General features: G+C 40.5%; 1 protein-coding gene across 1 annotated transcript in view; it reads left to right on the top strand.

Moving 5' to 3' along the window:
* The first annotated feature begins 3542 nt into the window (after positions 1-3542).
* The window catches only part of mybpc3 (myosin binding protein C3), a 34250-nt gene continuing 23322 nt past the window's right edge, over positions 3543-14470 (top strand). Inside the window, exons 1-9 of the mRNA XM_084935684.1 lie at positions 3543-3727; positions 8482-8577; positions 9624-9701; positions 9993-10141; positions 10612-10729; positions 10836-10884; positions 11630-11668; positions 13230-13289; positions 14106-14129. Of these exons, the coding sequence (XP_084791810.1) occupies positions 3703-3727; positions 8482-8577; positions 9624-9701; positions 9993-10141; positions 10612-10729; positions 10836-10884; positions 11630-11668; positions 13230-13289; positions 14106-14129 (638 nt within the window). The 5' untranslated portion in view covers positions 3543-3702. The remainder of the gene's footprint in view (positions 3728-8481; positions 8578-9623; positions 9702-9992; positions 10142-10611; positions 10730-10835; positions 10885-11629; positions 11669-13229; positions 13290-14105; positions 14130-14470) is intronic.

Genomic DNA, 14470 nt, shown 5'->3' on the forward strand with positions numbered 1-14470 from the left:
GTAGCTTTAGTATAGCATAGACAAAAAAGAGAAGGTCTGTTAGGAGGTAACAACAGAGAACGAAAGGCAGAAGTGTGGAGTAACATTTAATTTCAGGACTGTGGCTGTCAAAGAGAGAGCTGGCTGATTCACAAAATCATGGGTTTGAGGCATGCCACACAGGCTGGATGTCAGTAAGAAGAGAAAGAGGACTTCTGGAGTAAGCTGGATGAAGCGGTAGATAGTGTCCCCGGGGGGAGAGAGTGGTGTATGGAGCAGACTCCAAAGTTCATGAAAGTGAAGATAACAGAAAGGATTAGGAAGTGTTAGGTTGGTATGATACTGAAGAGAGAAATGCAGAACGATAGATAGTAGTGGATTTCGTGAAAAGGATGGAAAAGGCTGTGGTGAAAAGTCTAAGGAGCTTGGAAAGCTTGGTGAAAATGTGCTTCAAGAAGAGGAGGAGCACGGGGTAACATATAAGAATGGAGGTGAAAAGAACAAGTACATGAAACTATTCAAAGGAGGATGTTAACAAAGAAAAAGTGAGATAATCTGAGACACAAGCACAGAGAGGGTATACATACGGCAAAAACTGAGTTGAAAAGGAAAAGGCTAATTGTGAGTTGTATGTAAGGCTGAACACTAAAGAAGAAGAAGATTAGAGAGGAAGTGTGCTGATGCCAGTTTTCAAGATGATGTACAGAGCTGTAGTAACTGCACAGGGATAAAGTTGAAGAGCCATATCATAAAGATGTAGGAAAGAGTTAGTTTAAGAAGAGAGATGATGATCAGTGAGCAGCAGCATGGCTTAATGCTGAGAAAGAGTATAGATGTGATGTTTACTTTGAGAGTGTTGATGAAGAAGTATAGAAATGGTCAGACGGGGCATCACTGAATGAATCTGCAGAAAGCATGCAGTAGGAAAGAGTAAGCGAGTGGCAAGAGAGGAACTGTAGTACTGCATGAGGAAGTCAGGGGTGACAGAAAAGTATGTGAGGGTGGTGCAGGGCACCATGAGGATAGTGAGTGAGTAGTGAGGTGTGTAGTAAGAGTGACAGATGGGTTCAAGGTGTGGGTGGAATTACATTACTGAACTATGATGTTTGCAGTTGAGATTTTGATCTGTAGTGGGAGTAGGGTGCAGGTGGAAGAGAACCTGGGCAGGTGGAGGTATGCTGTGGAGAAAAGAGGAATAAATGTTTGTACAGGGAGTGCAGAATTATTAGGCAAGTTGTATTTTTGAGGAATAATTTTATTATTGAACAACAACCATGTTCTCAATGAACCCAAAAAACTCATTAATATCAAAGCTGAATGTTTTTGGAAGTAGTTTTTAGTTTTAGCTATTTTAGGGGGATATCTGTGTGTGCAGGTGACTATTACTATGCATAATTATTAGGCAACTTAACAAAAAACAAATATATACCCATTTCAATGATTTATTTTTACCTATGAAACCAATATAACATCTCCACATTCACAAATATACATTTCTGACATTCAAAAACAAAACAAAAACAAATCAGCGACCAATATAGCCACCTTTCTTTGCAAGGACACTCAAAAGCTTGCCATCCATGGATTCTGTCAGTGTTTTGATCTGTTCACCATCAACATTGCGTGCAGCAGCAACCACAGCCTCCCAGACACTGTTCAGAGAGGTGTACTGTTTTCCCTCCTTGTAAATCTCACATTTGATGATGGACCACAGGTTCTCAATGGGGTTCAGATCAGGTGAACAAGGTGGCCATGTCATTAGTTTTTCTTCTTTTATACCCTTTCTTGCCAGCCACGCTGTGGAGTACTTGGACGCGTGTGATGGAGCATTGTCCTGCATGAAAATCATGTTTTTCTTGAAGGATGCAGACTTCTTCCTGTACCACTGCTTGAAGAAGGTGTCTTCCAGAAACTGGCAGTAGGACTGGGAGTTGAGCTTGACTCCATCCTCAACCCGAAAAGGCCCCACAAGCTCATCTTTGATGATACCAGCCCAAACCAGTACTCCACCTCCACCTTGCTGGCGTCTGAGTCGGACTGGAGCCCTCTGCCCTTTACCAATCCAGCCACGGGCCCATCCATCTGGCCCATCAAGACTCACTCTCATTTCATCAGTCCATAAAACCTTAGAAAAATCAGTCTTGAGATATTTCTTGGCCCAGTCTTGACGTTTCAGCTTGTGTGTCTTGTTCAGTGGTGGTCGTCTTTCAGCCTTTCTTACCTTGGCCATGTCTCTGAGTATTGCACACCTTGTGTTTTTGGGCACTCCAGTGATGTTGCAGCTCTGAAATATGGCCAAACTGGTGGCAAGTGGCATCTTGGCAACTGCACGCTTGACTTTTCTCAGTTCATGGGCAGTTATTTTGCACCTTGGTTTTTCCACACGCTTCTTGCGACCCTGTTGACTATTTTGAATGAAACGCTTGATTGTTCGATGATCACGCTTCAGAAGCTTTGCAATTTTGAGACTGCTGCATCCCTCTGCAAGATATCTCACTATTTTTGACTTTTCTGAGCCTGTCAAGTCCTTCTTTTGACCCATTTTGCCAAAGGAAAGGACGTTGCCTAATAATTATGCACACCTGATATAGGGTGTTGATGTCATTAGACCACACCCCTTCTCATTACAGAGATGCACATCACCTAATATGCTTAATTGGTAGTAGGCTTTCGAGCCTATACAGCTTGGAGTAAGACAACATGCATGCAGAGGATGGTGTGGACAAAATACTCATTTGCCTAATAATTCTGCACTCCCTGTAGAAGCAGGACAGGGAGAAAGGTGTAACAGCAATGCTTTGAGGGGTAGAATTATGGTATGATGTATGTGGCATTAACAAAAAGGAGGCAGAGCTGAAGATTTTCATTGAGAGTCACGGGAACAGACAGGATTAGAAATAAGTACATCAGAGGGACAGTTCAGGGTGAGCAGTTTAGAGATGAAGTTAAAGAGACAAGGCTTTGATGGAGGGATAGTGAATATATTCAACACGGCATGTTGAAGATGGAGCTGAAAAGAGGAAGAACACAGTGAAGATTCATGGGTGTAGTTAAGGAGGACATGTTAAGGAGGAAGATGCTAGAGATAGAGTGAAAGTGAGGCAGATGATCCACCTTGGTGGCCCCTAAAGGGATCAAGCAACTTTGTATTTGCTTGACAACCTCATGGCTCAGTTGCTGCCAAAAGACAACAAGATTGCCATGCATGTGTGTCCAAGACACAGACCAGTTAAAGACCTTATCCATTAAAAAAAACAAACAAACTAGAGTTTGTCTCTCTATTTGTAGTTTTAACTCTTAGACATACGGGCTAACAGGAGGCAGAACAGATGTGGGGAGAGCAGACTTTTTTTGGAATCAAAGTGCTAAATATAAACTACTGCGTTACATCTCTTCCCCTCCCTCTCAAGGCCTATCATTCAGCTGAGGTGCTGGAGGAAAGGATGGTTGAAATATAGCCCTTGGTCAGACGTGACCGGTGACAGGCGGTGGGCTGGGAAGTGGGGGGTGGGGCACTGCTGGAATGGGCTGTAGGAGTGGAGTGGTGTCTGCGGACACTGGCTTAGGACTAGCAAAAATGGCACAAGAGGTGGGATGGTTCATGGAAGGAGGGGAGGCATTTTTGGAAAGAGGCCCACTATTAAAGGCAGGGGGTGTTGAGACAGACAGCAGACTGTTTGGGAGCAAAGAGTCACACAATTTGAAGAGAGGAGATTGATCAGGATGCCAGAGCCAGTCAAAAAACCAAGTAAGTGGACATATTCGACTACCTTAGCAAACTAAGATGGAGCAATTTATTTCTCATCTTATTTAATGTTCCTACTGTTCTGTCACATGCCTGCTTTGAGCAAACTAATCCATGAATCAAAAGGTTTGCCATAGATATGAGTTCTCTTAATAACTGTAAACTTTTAGATACACTCTTTATTGTGATATTACCACGTTCTACCTTAATATCTAGTCAGAAGAACAACAATATGGCAAGACATGTGTAAAAAGTACATGTGAGAAAAAGCTGAGATGGGCCACACCCCTCTTAAGCAATGAACCACAACCAAACTGCCTGCCTAATACCTGCATATCATTTTCGTTATAGACGGTGACAGCCTTTGTTTTTTGTTCATAGTGTTTTTATATGAAAAGTTTTCTAAACAGACTTAAAACATCGTTTTAAATATAAAGCTTATTTATTCCCATGCAATGACTGTAACCTGTGTAACTGAGAAATTACATTTGGAAAACATAAAGAAAATGTAGCTCTTCCTTTTCATGATTATTAAATGAAAGGTGGTTCAATATGTTCACTTTGTACAGCTTAAAGATGTGTAATGCAGTTGACCAAGTAAAGTAGCAGTATTCTTCTTCCATCCCCTCAAATTTAAATATATTCCATGGCTTATTAAGGTGCCACAAGTGCCTTTAATAAAATGCTTTATCAGCCATCATGTAGCCAGGAAGGGAAAATCAGAACCTACTACATTCGTGTGCATGCAGTTGTTGTTTCTCATCAGAAAACACTCTGAACTTGAAGCCTTTTTGGTCACGTCAGTAGCTCACTTACACATCTCGCGGCGCAGGTGGAAACATCGTCCGATGTGAAATCGACACTGTCACATTTCCAGCATCACTGCATTCACAAAATGATTCACTGATCCAAAAATGCCCCGCAGGATTCCAACTTGACAAATGACTTTCCACAGTTTTCTTTGCGCTCTTGAGTGGGAAATGAATGGCCGTTTGAGGAGCGAGAAGCCTGACATGTCACATATCCGATGACAAAGAGTGCAGCCCAAATGGCCAAGCTTGTGTGCGTGTGTGTGTGTTAAGACCTTTACTGTCAAGGATTTGTTCAGGACAAATTGTCTTGAGCCCATAACATTACTGACAATTACTATCAGTACAGTGCGGTCAATAAGATTGTTTTCAGTCAAACATTTAAAGACAAGAATAAATACAGCAACAACATTAAGAAAAGCTGTAATAATATATAAATGAACACATTTGGCTGCAGAAGGTGCATTCAGCTCAATCCTAACCTTTAACACTAATCACTCGTTAATGTGATTGAATTAAACAGAGATTAAACTGTAAATGCCAACATTTAACCCGGTCATCGTGAGATTCAGCTGAAATAATTTGCTAAACATATCCAAAAATAAGGTGAAATTAGGTTTAAAAGACCACTAATCAGCTTTACAATTACTAAAATTCTCTAAAAATAAAACTCAAGGGAGTCTATTTGACCTTAAAGCCAGACAGCAGTATGAAAATTAGAACAGTACAGATGACTGACAACATGACAAGAAGGGCACATTATTCTTCCTCTCCCTTTAAAGTCACAAAAATAGCATCCAGCTAATCCCTCAACTATGATACCTGCAACCCCTGTTGCAGCTTAAGCCTGCCAGCCTCATTTATTAGTCCAGTACATATGCATCCTATATTTAAACTCATACTTGCGGGGCCATCTGTTAACATGTGGAGGGCTTTTTTTTTCTTTCTTTTTTTGGTTTGTGTGTGGTTTGGTGAGGACTCGCTGAAGACTGTCCGCCTGCATTACACCAGCACAAAGTGTGCGATTCATAACCGTTAAACCATTAAACATGTCAGTCAGTCGTCTCAGTCACGCTCACTGTTTTTAGGGTTCTTGCAAAGATGACAAGCACTTAAGAGTTGCTGAAGAAATTTTTTCAGTCTTTCAGATTAAAAGTGTTTAGCTTGTACACATGCAGTACAGCACTGTTAATGCTTGTTCACGTTCCAGAATGTGCTCCAGAATTCATTTTTGTCTTCTAACTTGATGTTTGTGCTCTGACAGGATCTGTGTGGAGTGGCAAAAGGCAAATTTATTGGTTTTCAGTTAGCCCCACCCAGTGTGCTGTGGACTGTACAACATTTTTCACCCTGGGCAGCCATGCTGAGCTCATGACTCTTCTAGCTTTGTTGACATATTCATACTTATTGTTGCCCCCATATGTCTTGTTCTTTCTTCAGAATTTCTTCGGGCATGATCTTTGTTTTTTGAGCAGAGAGAAATTACCCAGATGAAAAAAAGTTTAAATAATGTCAAATCTCACAGATATTTGTCATTTAGTGTTTTTACAGCATGATCAAATTCTAATCACTGAATTGTCGGTGAGATGATGGTATCTGTGTTCACTGCTGGTCTGGAAGCATATGAGCTTTAAAGAAAGAAAGTTAAATTGACACATCCAAGGTTTGCTTTTAATTTCCAACCCACCCTCCCCAGTTTCAGCATTTGCCAGGAAACCAAAGACTCAGGAGGCAGAAGAGGGGTCCTCTGTGATCTTTGAGGCAGAGACCGAAAAGCCAGACGCTAAAGTAAAATGGCAGTGCAACTCAAAGGACATTGCCAGCGACAGCAAATACATTATTGCAGCCGACGGGAACAAGCACTCGCTCACTATAAAAGTTATTACCAAAGAAGACGCCAGTGTCTACGCAGTGATCGCTGGGGGCTCAAAGGTCAAATTTGAATTGAAGGTGGTGTCTCAACCAGGTGGGAGATTGCGATGCAGCTGCTGTGCATTTGAGGTCTCTGTGTGCTCACCTACGGGCTGTAATGTCATCACTGTGCACAAAGCAAAATGGAGCACTCGATGCAGAAAACCACTGAAGCAGTAAATAGTTGACACACTGCATGCACTTGATGTTTCTGCACATTCTGACAGCACCCTCTGACAGCTACTCAAAACCAGATCTCTGAAACAGCTCTGTATGCTGTGTATTTGAGAGATGTTTGCTTTAAAAGGATCAGTTTGACAATTTGGGGAATGCATCATTTCTTTTCCTGTTGAGAATTAAGTTAGAAGATTGATGAAACTCTCGTATTTGACAGCTAGATTCAAGGTTATAGTCAGCAGACAGCTGGCTTAGCATATAACTCATACTGTATTAAGGGCAGCTACCTTGACTCGGTCCAAAGATTAAAAAAAACATCAGACCACCTGTGCATGAAAGGGCACCTCTATAGCTCACTGTGAAGTTGCTGGGGAACCAGAAATGACTGTGTCGAACTTCGTCTAGACCTTTTTTAAAAAGAGACATCTATAAAGGTTTAGACCCTCAGAAGTGTCCAATTGTTATGTGGTTAAATATGTTTTGTAGTTGTGCATACAAACTTAGGAGAGGCATTCTTATGGGGCTAGAGTAATCAACTTAAAAACATTTTGTTTTGAATTCTGTTGGATTTCAGTAACCCTGCTGCCCCCGTCCCTGCTGGAGTCACAAGGTGATCAGTTGTTGGCTCATTAGAACAAATCTATGACATTCAAGCCTGGTTCCCTGAACGGAAAGCTCTGTATTAAGGGACTTTAAAAGTTTGAGTGTCGTCACACTGTGTTTTCCCCAAACATGACATTGTGATTTTTTAACACATCAAAAAATCCTACTGAAACGACATGAGAACCTACGTGGTCCACTAAATCAAAAATAATTGCCCCAGAAGGGACTTGAACACTAGTCAGCTGGCGTAAGGGTCTGTGACATTTGGCTTTGTCGCTATAACTGGAAACAGGCCTTCATGTTGTTTCAGTAAGACTTAAATTGTACATAACAGATGGTGGCGAGAGAGAGAGAAGTCATCCAACTCAGTGGTCGGATGACTCGTTGTAACGTGACTAGAAATTACACAGCTTCCTTCAGTTAGTTGCATGCCTGTGTCCTGGAGACTGTTGTCTCTAAATACAAATGATATTACAACAGCAAGTTTATTTCCCAAAAAGTCCAGCTCTTCATTTGAGGCCGTGAACACACCTACTCACTCGTTTAACTTCACTCATTTTGTCCTGTATTTTATCGCACCTGCACAGCACTCTAATGTACATTGAGACGATTGCCAAGTGTGTCACGAAGCAACATTTGTGCTATTAGTTTATCAGTGTGACCCTTTAGTAAGATGTAAACAAATGTCAAAGAAAGACAGCAGCCAAAGTGCCCAGTGTGCTATAAGGGACTGGCCACAGCTGTCTGGGGCTCATATCATAGCCACCTTTACTCTGTTTGCATGACGACCTTGACCCACACCAGTGCATTATTTCCTCATGAGTAACCACCACTTGACTGGCACTGAGGAAAGGCATGAGAGGCAGCTGATAACACATGGAAAGTCAGCGGGCCTTTAAAAAATGATAAGACAAAAATATTTTGGTGATGAATGTTGGCCAGATACCTTTGTGGAGATAGGTTAATTGAAAAATCTAAATTGCCCATTGGTGTGAATGCAGGAGTGAATGTGAGTGCGAATAGTTGTCTGTCCCAGTGTGTTAGCCCTGCGACAGACTAGCGATGGATGAATGTTGGCCAGAGAGTTTTTGTTGACAAAACACAAAAATGTTTTCACCTCTCGTATTATTTATGTTGTTTCAAAGACTAAAAACTCACTGTTTGGAGCTGATTCTTTGTTGAGAGGGGAACAGTGAATGGACTAAACGTATGATTGTTGTTTCTCTGTGCCTCTCAAATGTTGCTTGCTATCTTCAGCTGAGGCCCCTGCTGATGGAAAACCAGAAGAAGCCCCTTCTCAGCCTGCAGTAGCCCCAGTACAAGAAGAAACTCCTGCCCCAGCACAGGCTGAGGGTAAGTTCATTTTTATCACTCAGTGATTCCTTTGTTCTCTTACCAGCTGTCCATTTTTGTAAAATATGCTGTGAAAATCATTCCCCGAATACTCAAAAATGCCCCAAAATATCTCATAACTGTACATGTGTACTCCACAAAGACTTTGAAAACAGCTGCCATTTGTAAGAAAAGGCATTGCCTGGATGCTATTTTAAGTTTTGCACATGCTATGTTTAAAGAAAAGGTCTCCAAGGTCCTGTAATTCCATGCAGCAGGGTGGATAAATACAGGACCCCTCAGACTTTTTAATGACCTTCTTTTAAAGAGGATTTCACATTTATTTTTACTGTAGTAGAGTAATGTCAGATCAAAAATTGTCATATTCTATTTAACAAAGTTTCAACAACAGCAGAAAGTTGAATGGTTTATGTCATGTGCCTCTATGTGACAAGTGCATTAAGGAGGCAAATACAGGACACAGGAAATAACCTCAAACAATCAGCAAATCCAAACATTTGCCAGTGAAAAGTTGCCAGAAAACATTAGAATGAACCTCAAAGACAGTGAGCAAGTTTACTCAAGAAAGGGCAAAAGGCGACTAAGACAAGACAGATGCAGAGGGATGACTGGGGCAAAGAGGAGATACAGCTGAACTGGACAAGACAAGAGATGAGAGACTACCAAAATAAAACAGGAAGTAACACAGGCACAACAACAGCCACACACAGAGACTTGACAACCTGACATGAGGAACAAGGAGGGAATATAGTGACCACAACAGTAACTGAAACTAAAAACCCAAGCATGAACACGAAATAACATGCACAAAGCTGAAAAACAAAACAATAATAAACAATTTAGGAAAGACCCTGCGGATCATAAACAGAACACGAGGGACCGAAATATAAAAAAGATTGGGTCAGCAGCCCAGGACCATGATAGGTTTGTCTTAACTCTCAGAGCTAAGCTAATAATGTGCTATTTTCAACATAATGAAAAACCCAAACATTTTTATAATTGAAGTTCATGCTGTAGCATTGTATTTTAATCCCGTCGGTTTTCAGATGCACATCCTCCAGACACCAGACAGGACCTGACTGGACTCTTCACAGAGAAACCTCAGAGTGGAGAAGTCACTGTAGGTGAGTGGCTTCAAAATACAGGATATAGAATTAAATACATTTAATCCTTAATCTAATCCCACAGAATTAACCAGCTATGTATAGGAAGGGTGGACACACAAAAGCAAAGATACTTGTAATGAAAATACTTAAAAAGTAGAATATTGTATCCTTTTAATAAAAAACAAAAAGAAGCTATATCACACAATGAATGTAATGTGTATAATGTGCGCTCAGTAAGATGATCATTTGTAGAAAAGGTAAAGATGCCATCAGATATGAGAATCAAATCCAAGCCTTGTTTTCACACAGGTGAAAACATCACATTTGTGGCTAAAGTGAACGCTGAGTCGCTGCTGAAGAAACCCACGGTCAAATGGTTCAAAGGGAAGTGGATGGACCTTGCCAGCAAGTCTGGAAAACACCTGCAACTGAAGGAGACATATGACCGCAACACCAAGGTGGGCTAATGCTAAAAAGACATCACAACAAGCAACACTAGAAGAAATTTGGAATAACATATGTTAAAAGCTATGCTTCCTTTCAAGGAACACACAAATGCAAGGGCTCATGTTGTTTGTCACTAAAATGACCTTAAGGCTGGAATATGTAGCATTTCACGCTGAAGCAACCGACATGTTTTGCAAGTCCTGCCCTTCTCACTGTCAGTTGGGCAACATCTTGCCTCAGGCATTTATCCTGAAAGCACGACAAACCACAGGCACGCTATCTTCGAGGTAATGACACAGCAGTGACACATCAAACCTGTTTGGAAACCCAGAACTTCAAGGAAACTTAGAGATTTCAAAGGAAAGGAGGCTGGGAAAATCAGCAGACACCTTCCTAAAAACATCCCACATACACACAGCAAAACACATTATATCTCCAAACACATTAAATCTCACATCTCTTTGCACACATGTGATTGCAGGTCTACACATTTGAGATGCACATCATTGCTGCCAAGGCTAACTTTGCTGGAGGTTATAGATGTGAGGTTTCATCCAAGGATAAGTTTGACAGCTGCAACTTTGACCTCACTGTTCATGGTGAGCGTCCTTATTTTATTAATGTGACCCTCTTTTTATAATACATACATACATACATATATATATAAAACCACAGTGATTTATGGTATTGGACACTTTCTTTCAGAGGCTCGTGCTCCAGAGGGCCTGGATATAAGAGCAGCTTTCAGACGCACGTAAGTTTTATTTTAAAAAATTAAATTAAATAATAATTATGTCATTCCAAGAATAAACAAAGTGATGTGACATTTTTAAAAAGATTTTAAAAAAGTAAATTGTTTATATGAGTTGTTCATTGAGAGTTTAACTTCCTCATCCCATTTCTTTAATGTCACAGCTATAAAATTCACATTCCCTTTATAAAACTATTTATAATCCATTAATCAATCACACTTTTACTTCAATTTTGTATTACCAGGCTGACTATATTTTAATAAGTGAAATATTGTCATATGTGAAGGGTACATTTTGATACATTTTTTGTGATCTGTTTTCTGTAATCTCGTTTTATAATCAGAAAACCATTTTATTTTGGATTTGTTGCATATGAACAAACCAGTTTTTGCCCTCTGTAGAAAAATACAGAATATTTCTAAACAGTCTAAAGATGACTATTTAAAGTGTGAAGGAAGGACTGAATTATTTCATTAGATGAGCTGGAGTAATTACTTCTGCATGTTTTCGGTAGATAACAGAAACACTGAAAACCACTTAAGTACCCATAGGCAGATATATTTTTGCACATGCTTTAAATCAGAGTCAATGGGGAACAAAACTGCAGCCATCACTTTGCCGTCAGCTTTGTGTATGATAGCGAGGACTCAGTAGATTATAAAGTCAATGCACAAGTACAGTTGCTAATAAACTGCAGTGGATTATTGCTGTCTGTGAAAAATAACTGTGGAAATGCTAACCTGTCAGGAGTGAAGGCGGTAAGAAGAGAAGTGGACCAGGAGCAAGGTAGTAAAGGTGTTTGTTGCAGCAATTGAGGCCTGTATTCAAACTCTGAGGACTTTGTTAAAGAACAGAGAAATCAGGATGCAGATCAGAGACTCCTCTCTCTTCTGCGGCCTGCCTTTTCTCTGCCAAACAAACCCAGTGTTGTGAATGATACGGCCTCCCTTTTGCAGATTTTTGAGAACGACAACAGAAGGAAGACCTTGAGAGAGAGCTAAGTGTGGGACTCAAATTCAAAATCCAGAATGCAACTGCTAATTATAGCTGCGATTGTGTTAATCTTCGGCTCTCCATATGTGGAGATTTGAGCTATTAAACTGTTAAGTGACATGCCGCTAGTTGCATCTGTCAGCTCCCTCTGATCTCCTCCTGGGTCTTCATCAAAACACCAAAGCCAGCTGCACAAACAGCTACATGGCAGAGTGAAATTGGACGGTGGTTTGATCATACTGAAAGTGCAGGATGTGCTAAGACACAGGCTTTTCAGTAGCCGAGCTCTTCCATAAGGGGTTGCCACACAGAGGAAGTGCAGCTATGGTGTGTTGTAACTCCACCGCATAAACCAGAGACTCACCTTCTAATCCTGCTGCCGGGTCACAGGCAGGAGACAAACACACAGTCACATCTACTGTGCCCTTGTTTTTATCTGTTATCCCACTCATGAGCAGCAAACAGAGCCTATACCGTACGGTGACTTGTGTTTGCTTTAACCTTCAGTGTTTTGCTTTGTTCTTGCGTGAATGAATGCTGCTGCTCATGGCTTGAAGAACAGTTCTATAGTTTTGGGAAATACTGCTTTTTGACTTTGTTTCCAGAAATGAAGTAAAGTTATCCTAATGTAACAAGAATGGAAGGAGATGTAAACGGCTTGCCTCGATGCCTTAGGCATGACTGGCTTTGCTGTTTTGCTCTTTGTTAAAAGATGCTGGTATAAGACAGATACAGCCATTCCGCAAAAACAAGAACACCATCTTGTGTAATTTCTTAGTAAACTTCCATGTAGTAAACTATTTGAGTTTCAGCAGGGATTATAGTCACATTCAGATGCACACTGGCAGCTGTGGGCACCACAGTTGAGCAGTTATTCCTGTTAAACTTTTCCAAGTCTACTTCGAGTCCGACTGGACTCATGAAGCTGGTATGCTGTATTTGTGGAGCTTTGTGGATAAGTTTCCACCTACATTAACTGGACCAAACAGACCCCGACCCCCCTGAGTACACCAGCATAAATAAATGTGTATTTCCCAAAATGAAAGCTGCTTCCTTAAACATGGCAACATCTGTCTTTCCAGACAAAAACATCTGCCTGCACTTCACATCTTTCCATTTGTTTTCTTTTAGTTTCGGCGTGTCCGATCCAGTTTTTTTTTTCTTCCAACATTTTGATATGCAAGCATGTCTCTCCCTTGCATATTGGAGTAAACAGGAAATGATTTACCAAGTCTGGGAATGTGGATTTGTTTTATTTAAAATAGACTATTTCTGTTTAGTAATAACATTTACTTATTGAAGAAATGAGAAAAAGGTAACCTACTGGGCTGTTGATATTTTCTGATTCCTGCAGTAGCACAGATGGAAATGATGACTCAGGAGAGCTGGACTTCAGTACTCTATTAAAAAAGAGGTAAGCAATTACAAACTAATAAACAAAAAAATTCTAATTATTTATAGTCTTTCAGCTTTTGTTGTTGTTTTTTTGGAGGGTTGCCCTTTATAATCTAAAACTCTCACGCTTTCATTCCTTCTGGATCTCCTTGCATCTTCAGAGAGTAAGCTACTTCTGCATTTGCAAACTAAAAGTTGGAATGATCACGGATCTGCAACCAAATAAGCCTGAACACAAACTAACAATGCACAGTGATAATTTAAGGTGGCATGATGTGTTCATTATCTCCAAGCTTTTACATTTGTCTGTCACGCAGAATAGAAAAAAGTGTTACCATTTTTTAAACGTACACACGTGATTTTCCATCACATAACATCCTGAGTCACTTTGTCAGATCCCATTGCCTTTCCTCACACTTTAAATAAATCCCCTGCTCACCACTGTCACAGCCCCGAAGATCATTTCACTCAGTCTATAATAAGTCTGACAATACTTCCACCTCCGTGCACCTACGTTTTTCTTTGAAAGTCTTCGGGGTTAACACATGTCACATCCCTAAAATCCGCATATATGCCTCACTATAAGCAAACCCTGTGTTAAAATCCAAACAATGCATGCTTTGTTAGCATATGAGTCATTTTTGACTGACGTTGTGACTCAGGTTTAGCGTGTGCACGATTGCTTCAGTGCATTTTAACCATTGTAATGATATTTAATGTGCTTTAAAAGCATATTTCTAATTTGCTGATTGCATTGCTTTTGAAATGCTGTGTTTTAACTTTTCTGGTTTGTTTTGCCATATTTGCCTCTTGGGTTCTACCTCTGAATGAGCAGCAGTTTCTTAAAACCCTCAAATCGGTAAGAAACTGCTGACACGTTGTCTGAATGTCACTGGGAAACTTTTTGTTGTTCTGTGTTACTTGTTTTTTTTCCCCCCATGACAGCAAACATTTGACTGCAATAATTAATAGTAATGCTGAAATCACGATCATTCTTAGCTGATTAAGTGCTGCTAGTCTATTACAGAAGCATAAGCAAGAGTCAGTCATTTTGACAGAATGTAAAACAAATGCATAATAATTCCCCATTACATGATGCACAGAGCAGGCAGATGGAGTTAAACAAAACTTTACTCAGGAGGCAGTCTCACACCAAACAAGACATCAGCAGCAAGTAAGCAACAAGGAAACAGATGACAG

Source organism: Perissodus microlepis, chromosome 1 (assembly GCF_051167445.1).
Source record: "Perissodus microlepis isolate ML-2025 ecotype Zambia chromosome 1, ASM5116744v1, whole genome shotgun sequence".
Lineage (NCBI taxonomy): Eukaryota > Metazoa > Chordata > Actinopteri > Cichliformes > Cichlidae > Perissodus > Perissodus microlepis.